Source organism: Lissotriton helveticus, chromosome 12 (assembly GCF_964261635.1).
Source record: "Lissotriton helveticus chromosome 12, aLisHel1.1, whole genome shotgun sequence".
Classification (NCBI taxonomy): Eukaryota; Metazoa; Chordata; class Amphibia; order Caudata; family Salamandridae; genus Lissotriton; species Lissotriton helveticus.
This window is the reverse complement of record NC_136073.1, coordinates 425,945,671-425,956,362: the sequence shown is the minus strand read 5'-3', so window position 1 is coordinate 425,956,362 and position 10,692 is coordinate 425,945,671. Positions and strand designations below refer to the sequence as shown.

The 10,692-nt window shown below is 44.6% G+C and overlaps 1 protein-coding gene across 1 annotated transcript in view; it reads left to right on the top strand.

Annotated features, from left to right (window-relative positions):
- Nucleotides 1-1,515: 1,515 nt before the first annotated feature.
- LOC144798038 (maestro heat-like repeat-containing protein family member 1) overlaps nucleotides 1,516-10,692 on the top strand; it is an 88,460-nt gene continuing 79,283 nt past the window's right edge. The window contains exons 1-2 of the mRNA XM_078668819.1: nucleotides 1,516-1,627; nucleotides 2,314-2,441. Of these exons, the coding sequence (XP_078524945.1) occupies nucleotides 1,516-1,627; nucleotides 2,314-2,441 (240 nt within the window). The remainder of the gene's footprint in view (nucleotides 1,628-2,313; nucleotides 2,442-10,692) is intronic.

The window sequence follows — 10,692 nt, the reverse complement described above, 5'->3', positions numbered from 1 at the left end:
GACAGTAACATTGCTATTCAGTGCTAGTGGGGTGGGAAGTGTCAATAATTCCTTTAAAGTTGAGAAAAGTAATTTACTTGAGTTGCCCGCCTGCTCAATTTATCAGAGAAATAGCTGCTTTTTTTCTCCAGAATCATCTTTTTATATTCGGTCAGTGACTGTGTATAAACCATTTTTTTGGCTTCCGTATAGGTTTTTCTCCAGCGCTTTTCAGCTTGTCTGCATAGTTGCTTCTGGATGCGCAGTGAGTCATAGACCAAGGTTCTGATTTCTTCAACCATTTGCTAGTAAATGTTTTTTCTGGAGCTAAAATATTTACTGCGGTTGCTATCCAATTAGTAAAAATATTGGTGGATGTATTTACTTCGGGCATTAGTGTCGGTTTAGAGGCAGCTCATGTTAATTGCAGCTGCTGTGGGCTGATTTCCTTCCAATTTCTCCCTTTAAAAGTCCTAAGAGCAGAATGAGGACGAGTAAGATGATGGGACGAGGTAAGCACCAACCGAATGGCCTTATGATCAGAACATGGGATTGGCAACCTCTCCTGCACTTTCAATTGAGGATTAGATATGAATATTCCATCTAGGGTGTGTCCATCCTCGTGGGTAGGATGCTTGATCAGTTGTTCCATCAAGACACTGGCCATCAGCTCTAGAAGTGAGATTGTATATTGGTCATTTATATTTTCTAAATGGTAGTTGAAGTCACCTAAGATAGAAAATTCCTGAAAGTCAACACGAGACTCGATGATATGACCTTTTGTCTCTACAAACTTGTTCTTAGCCCCTGGTGGTCTATACAGCAGTATGCCGTTAAATATATCGTTTTCACAGATGGTGATTCCAAATGAAAGCAGTTCACAATCAGGACCGCTTCCTGAAGTAGAGCTTTTCATCGACAAGGTGTCCTTGAAAATAATCGCTATTTCCCCTCCCCGCTTATCCTGTCTGTCATTCCTGATTAATAAGTATCCTTGGAGAATGGCTAATGATAGCTCCGGATCAGATGTTCCATCTGCCCACGTCTCCGTGACAAATGCCATATCTATATTGTGAGCATCCTGCAGCTCGGCGAATTCAATGTTGTGTTTAATTAAAGAGCATGTATTCAGGAGTAGGCCCTGGAGGGACTTTTGCAAAACTGTTTGTGGGTAAAGGACTTGATGCGAGTTAAAGCTGCATTTTGTTTTGGTAAAGAGGAACTTCATGTCACACAGAGGGCACACCTTAGGCTCTTTCAAAGGATCGAGTTGCGGACAGGAATCCTTCATCTGGGGGTTAAGACTTACAAGAGTATCTCTTGTATATTTTAAACTTGGGCCAAAGATCAGTAGGGAACGGACAGGGGGGATGGCCCTGGGCCCGATCTAGGCGCGGATGGGCGCAGTCGGGCTTGCCTTTGGTGTGCCAGCGGCGCGCCCTCTGTGCATCCGCTCTGGCATGCTGCTTAAATAGCAGTGAGTCAGGAGTCTCGCGCACACATCAGTTGTTTCCAACACAGAAGTACTAGTCAGGTATGTCCGGTCCCTTAGCCCCCCGCAATAAACGGCACAAACCACGGCAGAACGGGCGGGGAGGGAAGATTTCAACAGCTGCCACCCTGATTAGCAAGCTAAAACAAAGTGCCGGTAAGCATGTGAAATGAGGTACAAAAACCAATTACGATCCCAGCAGGTGGAGTAAAAGTCTACAATGAACACAAAGTGTAAATCTCAATGCGGTTTTTAAAAATAGCAGCAGGGCAAAATGATAGGTGACAAGACCTACAGCTGGTGTTCTCGCGTCCGCGCCGGCATGCCGCTTAAATAGCAGTGAGACAGTCGTCTCGTGCACACATCAGCTGTTCCCAACCCACAAGTGCTAGTCGGGTATGTCTGGTCCTTTAGCCCTCCGCAACAAACGGCAAAAGCCACGGCGGAACGGGGCGGGGACGGAAGATCACAACAGCTGTCACCCTGATTAGCAAGCTAAAACGAAGCGCCTGTAAGTTTTGTGCAATGAGGTACAAAAACCAATTATGATCCTAACAGTTGGAGTAAAAGTCTAAAATGAACACAAAGTGTCAATCTCAATGTGGCAAGACCTACCGCTGAATTCCAGATATAATCAATCTGTAAGAAAATAACATGAAACATAATTTGCACAAGCACCAATGCATCTTGGACAAGTGTCCTTTCTTTAGTATTTCATGCAAATTTTGCTGCAAGTTAAAAATATCTTGTGACACTTTTTTCTAAACTTCTAAAAAATGTCAAGTAATCTCTGTTTGGGAATTATTTGTACATGTGTCTGTTTCTCTGGGTTGTCATTACAGTTCGACTGATGGAATCTATCTGGCGCATGGACGTAAACATCCTAATGGCTTTTTTGCATACATCTGCTTCTGCAAATTCAAATGAGAACATCTTGTTATGTTGTAAAATCCTGGAACATCGAAAAAAGGTAACTGTGATTCTCCATTGCTTTACCGGGCATTCTAGGGAATAAGAGGCAATGTGCTTCATTTAAACATGTGGTTGTCTCATGGCATGATATATTATGTATGTGAGAATTTCAGAGTATTATATGATATGGCAGTAGAAGCCTTATCATGAAATACAGTCACAACAACTGTCTTGGGTCCAGTGAAGCTTGTTTGTATCACATTTGTTCAACCCTGGGTATCTGGGGCTTCGAGCAGCAAAGCTTGACAAAGGAACTTAGTGTAAATCATGTAAGAGCACCAAACAATGGAATAAGAAAGTCACACAAGAGATACAACAATACTTTATGAAAATAAAACATATTTGTATACATTTTTAGAATCCATGTTCATCAAATTTCATTGGAGGTTCCAGAGATATGTATTTTGAAAACAATAAAAAAAACTTTCAATACAACCACAAAACAGCACTGGTCAACAAAAGTTTGTAAATTTTTTCAATGTTTAAAATAGTTAGTTTGTCAACTTCAGCCTGACTTAAGGTCACTTTGGGCAGTGACCTGGCCACCAGACCCTTTTTCAGTTTAGCTCCAGCCTTTAGAAAACAACCACCATAGAGAACAATGAAGTGGTTCCTATGCTGGGGATGCAGGCAGAAAAGATGTTCAAATATCATCCTGGAGCTGTGCAGTCGACAAGGGTGAGCTGTGGGTGATTCCTTGGTGCATGGGTCAGGTGGGGCAACTTTGGCCACTGCATGTGAGGTCCCATGGCATTCTCTTTGTGACAGTCGAAGGCAAGCAGCGGCTGGGCTACTGTGCTACCGACACAGCAATCACTGCAAATATCCTTGGTAGAGGCTAGTGTCCCTCTAAGGCAAGAAATCCTTTGATAGCAGTCCTGGGTCCAGCAGACTCGAGTGCAACTTTTGGCTACATCGGAGATGTCTCTAGGAGCACCCAACAGCAGTCAGTGGTGATTCCTCTGAAGAGGATACTGCTTTGCCGGTTTCGGCTTTCTCAACTTTGGTATCCATGGTGCTGTTCCAGGGGGCCAACCAACTAACCCTTGGAGTCACTGCTTCAATCTGGCTCTGGGATCAATGTTTTCCAAAGCCGGGAGCTGCAGGCACAGTCCAAATGTTACTAGTCCAAAGTGCAGCAGGTGCAGTCCTTCCAACAGTGAATCCTCTCTTTGTGCTATTCCAAGGGCAGGAGGACAGTCTTTGTTGGGTTATTTTTCCAAATCCAATGTGTACTGAGGTTTAGCATGCCAGGGGTACCTATTTTATCCTGGGAAAGTGCCTGGGGGGACAACATGGTCACTATCCAATGGGCTTGTAGGCCCACTCCTTTTTTGAGACAAAGTTCAAGTTATGTGTGGCATTTCGCAATCCCAGTGTGCAATACTTTTGCTACTGTCAAGCCCACAGGAAAACAGGTTTGAGGACAGTGTTTTCCTCTCCGCCCCTGCCTCCAACTTGTCTGCAGGAACAAAAGTCATCCTGCTCGGGTGTGTTGTCACCCTTTAAAGGGGGCATTTCCTTTGTGCCTGCCTTTTGGGCTAACACCTCAGTTGGCCTTTCTGGGAGAGGAGGTGACACCTCAGTCTGCGGCAACTGCCTTTGTGCTTAAGCCTTGGAGTTGTTCACATGTCTCCCCAGGTGGGCAGAAAGCTGTCTGTTGGCCCGGGCCTGCACAAAGCCACTGGACTATCTAGGGCACAGAGTGTCAACTTTTTAAAAGCTGCCTAACTTTAACAGTGACATTAATTTCGATTTGGGCATCAAGTTGAATTTGATGTAAGGTAGTCCCATTCAGAAGTTAGCCGGACTAACTTTCCTCATCAAAACAACAACTTTAAGGGTTTTCCTGCTAAGGCTATATAAACTTATATGTCTTGCTTAACAATATACAGCTCCCTACCATAGGGGTCTATATGGCTTCCTTAGGGGTGAATTACATATATCATTAAGGGAACGGGAGGCTTTGCCATTAATGGCAATGCCATAGTCAAACTAGCATTGTGAACACTACCCTTCTAGTATGCAGAGGGAGGCTGGGAGCCTTCTTGTCTTTTGTCACACTCTGCACCATATACTAGGGACTCACAAGTAAGTTAGTGCTTGCAAATTGGGGTCCTCCAATTCAAGAAATCTTTTATAATGGGTCAGTACACTGGCACTGGGGTCAGGTTAACAGGCCTAAGTGCACTGAGTCTAAAAAACAGCAACTAATACTCAAATAGGGTCAAGAACTGGGATGGGAACATGCAAAAAGCCCGTTTCCTGACAGTGTAGGGTTGTAGTGTGATGTTTTTGGGCCCTAGGGAACTGCAAAGGACTATGTGGTGTGAAGTAGAGTTGTATAAGGTTAGGTTGTCTTGGCTTGTAGTCCAAAGTTTTGCTATAGTGTACAGAATAAATAAGTTAGTGTGGTGTTGCAGTGTTATATCATATTTTTGTGCAGTGTACTATAGTCTTGTGTAGTTTGTCAGTGTCATGCTGTGCTGTAGTGCAGCTATGTGTGTTTTGTGGTGTTATGTTGTAGTATGATGCAGAGATGTATTGTAATGCATTACATCGCTGTGTTGTGTTGCAAGTGCCTGGAATGACAGATTTTCATCTAAAGCATCCATTAAGTATACATATTGATATCGTACTCCATGGATGAGTCATTAGAAAAAACAGTATTGTAACCTTTGTTTGAACATTTCAACTCTGTTCGGTCAGAGACTGTGGGAGAAAATGGTAGACACTAACCTCTCACCGAAACATGTCATGGCAAATTCTTTCTTGGAGTGAAATAAGAACAGTTACACTGCTAGTTCGCTGTAAAAATACTTCAGATCTTGGTCTACAACCTAGAACCAGAAAGACTGGATCATGCCAGGTATTCAAGATATCCCTGTAAAGCAAATGTACATAACCTCATCGAAATGAAGATCATTTAAACACTCTGGTTAATCCAGAAATGTAACCAGAATCTTGCTTTGAGGGACTTATTGTGAAATACCCTGATCCTGATTACAGCAAACCTGTGAATGGAAAGCTCTCATGTCAGCTACTTTTGTCCTTACAATATTATGTTGAGTGTCATCTAAAGGATCCGTTTGTGAGACGTAAGAATGCCTGCCTAGTTTCTACTCTGGATAGGGATAATTGAGAAAAATGTGGCACAAGGAAAAGGTCAATAATTACAGGTCAAAAAAGACTATCATCCCTATTCACAAAAGTAGAAATACCGGCAAACGTGCACATTTACTCTTAGACTTTGTAGTAACTTTACTGCTTTTGGCTATTCACCGTTTTCACATGTAAAGTTACAACACAGTGGAAATGTGCATATCCTCGATCCCTGAAACTAGAGGGTGGAGGCAAATTTATAAGTGACTAGTTGCCACTGGTAACGTTTCACACTTATTTCACCAGGGCAGAGTTCTCCCTATGGTGTAGTATTGGGGATTTTTAATCTTTAAAATAAGTTAATGAAAATATTTTAATGTATGTTATATTTTTTTTAAACCTAAAAAAATTGAAAATACATTCTACAGCAATACTATCTTGAAAGTATGTTAAAATATTTCCTGTAAATATAATAAGCTAATACAAAATTATTTATTTAAATATTTATTTAAAAAATCAACCAGAAAGTAAAATGTATATTTTATTTAATCTGAATTAAAAATTACTAATTGTTTGTTGTTAAATGTATTTAAATTATAATAACTGTAATTCGTTTATATATATATATATATATATATATATATATATATATATATATATATATATATACATACATACACGTTTCCCACCAGTTCCTGTGACCCATTTCATTCAACAACCAAAAAAGCAACTGGAACACTCCCGGGGCTTTCAACATAACTTTATTGGCCACATACGCGTTTCAGCAATCAGCCTTCATCAGTGTGGCAAAAGTAAATGTTCGACATAGGCAGAACCATGAGAATGTAAGCAAAGGGACACGCTGGAGACGGTAGGCATTGTAGCAGCGCTCTGCTTCATGTTTTAACTTGTTTTCACATTGTGTGCTGTTTTTAAAACTTTCATTTGCATTTCCAAGTAAAAGCCTACCAGTATCTTTTCCCGCTTCCACCTAGTCACCGCCCCGTTCCACCACGGCTTGTGCCGATTGTGTGGAGGGCGTACCTGACCTTTGGCACGGCCCCCGAGGGCGTAACTCTACCGCCAGAGGCAGGACCTGTGCCTTTTTAGGCTCAGACACTATCCCCGCGCAGCGGACACACGCGGCGGGCCGACGGCGGGTCGCCAAAGGCGAGCCCGTCTGCGCCTGTCCGCGCTGGTCCGTCGCCTGTTGCCACGACCCCTGGACGCCTGACTAGTGATGGCGCCCTATGCTAGAGCTGAGCTGTTTGCTCTTAGACCTCAGACTGACTGTTCGGCGCATGTGTGTCACCCTGGTTCCCCTACCATACACTGCAACCACTGCGGCTTTAATGCTTCTGAGGCCTGCTCTTCTCTATCTCCCTCAGCCTCAGCGCCCATTCTTTTCTCTAAACTACATATACTGAGCCTCAATTGCAGGTCCCTGGTAAAGCACCACGAGGACGTCCATGAGCTTCTCTTAGATGAAAGCCCTGATGTTCTGTTTCTGACAGAAACATGGCTACCTGAGGACTCTGCGGCCATTTTAGCTCTGGCTCTTCCCCCAGGCTACCTTATGTGTGTCCAAAATAGACCCATTGGTAGAGGTGGTGGATTAGTGGTGATCTACAAGTCCAAATACATTTGCACCCTCAAGGCCATGAGCATAGTCAGTAGCGAATGTGCGCTATTTAAGCTAAAGTTATCTGACACCTTCACTCTCACAGGGCTCCTCATATACCACCCCCCAGGACCAGCGAGTGCATTCCAAGAGTCGCTATTATCAACCATTTCGTTACTAGCGCTTCAATCAGCCAATTTTAGTGTTTTTGATGATTTCAACCTTCACCTTGAGCGGCAAGACTCCCCCACTATATCAAAGTTTCTTGGTGACTTGGAAGCATGCCAGCTTCATCAACTAATTGTGGGACCCTCTCATCAGGCAGGTCATCTCCTCGATCCAGTTTTTACCAACATAGAGGATGTTGCAGCTGAATCCCCCAGTCCCCTTAGCTGGACTGACCACTTTCTGGTCTCGGTTTCAGTTAAGATCCCATCTATTGGTAGGGAGTCTCTTCCTCCCTCCCTACAAAGGCGCCCATGGAACAGCCTAGATAAAGCCCAGTTTGAAGCCAGGCTTAACCACTCCCGCCCGGTTTGGTCGGGTAACATGGAAGAAGCAGACTTTGCTTATAGAGAGTGGATAAATAATTCTTTAGACCATTTTATCCCTATGAAACGCTCAAGACCTAGACGAGATCAGTCCCACCTCTGGTACTCGGAGACTCTCGCTGAAACAAAAAAACATTGCAAGCTACTAGGGCGTATCTGGAGACGATCCTATGACCCCCTGGCCAAAACTAAGTTTAGAACGGCCACTAAAGCTTACCGTAAACTTATAAAGAAAACCAAAGCCACCTACTATACAAACCTGATTACCTCGAGCACTAATCGCTCCAAAACGATCTTTTCCTTGGTGAAAGATATGACCAAAGCCCCGGTAGGCACAGGCAACCTGATAGCGTCAGACGCACAGTGTGAAGAACTATCGCGTTTCTTTATTAATAAAGTCAAAGGGATATACGACTTATTACAACTGGATAACTCACCAGGGCTCCCCGATCCTGTTAGAGACAGTCTTGATCCCCCCTACTCCCTCCTGACCCTTCCACCCATAGAACAGCAAGGGATGGAACACTTAGCCCTTAGAGTTAAGTCAGGATCCCCGGACGATCCTATCAAACCGGAACTGTTTAGATCACTTCATGACTCTGTCCTGCTGGAAGGGCGAGAGCTGATTAATCGATCTTTACAGCAAGCCGCCGTTCCTAAATCCTGGAAACATGCCAAAGTACTACCCCTCTTGAAAAAACCTACTCTGGATCCTGCAAGGCGAGACAGCTTCCGACCTATTTCGCTGCTCCCATATCTTGCGAAAGTGGCGGAAGCCCATGTCAATTCCATTCTGACTGCCTACTTGGAGTCCAATGGGATTCTTGATGAGTCCCAGAATGGCTTCCGCGCCAATCATAGTACGGAGTCTGCCCTGATAACAGTTACAGAACATCTAAGGGCCTCCCTGGACACCGGTGCAACCTCTATCCTGGTTCTGCTGGATTTGAGTGCGGCCTTTGACACGGTCTCCCACAAGATACTTCTGGAGCGACTGTGGGAGATCGGAGTCAGGGAAACGGCCCTGGATTGGTTTGCGTCATTTCTATCTGCCGCTCCTTCCAGGTGCATGCCCCGCCGTACTCATCCAGCAGGCTCCCTCTTGAATGCGGGGCGCCCCAGGGGTCTGCGCTCAGCCCTACATTGTTCAATGTGTACGTCCGCCCCCTGGCCGTGATGGCTCGGGAACGTAAGATCCAGTTAACATCATATGCGGACGACACACAACTTATTTTCAACTTTGCTAATAACAATGTAGGGGACCAAACTAAATTCAAAGAAGACATTCTGGCGATTTCAAGGTGGCTATCTAACAACTATCTGCAGTTAAATGCCTCTAAAACAGAGGTACTCCTGATTGGCAATGGCACGAAGACTTGGGATAAGCACTGGTGGCCTCCTGCGCTGGGACCAGCACCTATACCCAAGGAGTCAGTAAAAAATCTGGGGGTGTTACTTGATAATTCACTCAACTTAGAGTCTCATGCCAAAAAAGTGGCAGGCACCTGCTACGGTCGTCTCCGCTCTCTTAAACCCATATTGGTTTTTTTTTAGCCTCCTATTCGCCAGATCATAGTCCAGGCATCAGTTCTATCTCACCTGGACTATTGTAATGCCCTCATGCTAGGCTCCAACATGACTACAATAAACAGGCTGCAAAGAGCACAGAACGCTGCTGCCCGCGTTCTATTTGCCCTTCCCAAAACCTGCCACACGTCCCCCATCCTCAAACAATTACATTGGCTCCCAATACAACAGCGCATTCAATTTAAAACCCTCTGCCTTACCCACAAAATCCTGTATAAAGCTGTCCCCCAAATTCTGCAGGGACTGTGCTTTTTTTATACTCCCACGCGTGCACTTCACTCAGCGGACCTTTCTCTAGCTTGTACAGTCAGGATTCGGAGGAGTAGAGCCGGTGGCCGCTCCTTCAGGTATTTGGCCCCTAAGCACTGGAATTCTATTCCTCCTAAAGCTCGGGCCACTTCAAACCACCTGCAATTCCGAAAACTTATAAAAACTTGGCTGTTTGCATCCATCTAGCACTTCCTCTGCTACACTAGCCTCTGGCATGTCCGTAAGCGCTGGGACGCCCCGTCGCTGGGGTAGCCATGCGCTATACAAGATAACATAACATAACATTTAATGTCACAATTGACTATTTTCTATCCAATCGGGAGACAGTAGTAGAGCCAGTAGGCAGATGGTGAGCCAACATCTCCGTTTGTTATTTTAAGGACTGTGTGACTTGTATGCCCAATGGAAAATTTGAGATGTCATCAGTGATGTTACTGAGCATGTCACAAGTGATGTAATATGTGACGTCATCAGCAGTGCATTGCATGGGCACAAGTTAAAGTTAGGTCTACTTACTATTTCTATGGTTTTGTACGAGTGAAATCTCCAACTAACTATAACGTCCCTGAAACCTATGTTTTTTTCAGTGTGGGGTCCAACTAGTACATCCAGTAAGTGCCACAGTGGAGCTTGCCTCTGATTGGCTGCCAACACTTGTAACCAGGAAATGTTGACAGCCATCTTGTCACTTGGTATGAGGAGAAAGAAAAACGATTACAAAAGAAAAAAAGGTGGCAGGGTAAAAGCACCCTGACCGCATAGGCCTGATCAGAGGGCCCTACAGGGCCAAAAGAGCATTTTTTGGGGGGGGCTGGATTTTCACACCCAGCGTGACTCCGGCAGAAAATATTTTTTAAAAGAATGAAGCGCGGGAGCCTCATGTATGTGGTGCTCCAGAAGGTGGCAGACCAAAGGGTCCATTAAGGGAACCATTGACTCCCATGCGTGCCACAGGATTAGGATATAAGAGCATGACCAAGGAGATGAGCTCGGTAGGGATTCCCAGTTTGATCAGAGCTTCTTTCAAGAAGGGCCACTCCAAGGGGTCAAACGTCTTTTCGGCATCCGTTAGGGTAACTAAAGCAGGTGTTTGGCAGGAGATTCTGTTGACCACTGCA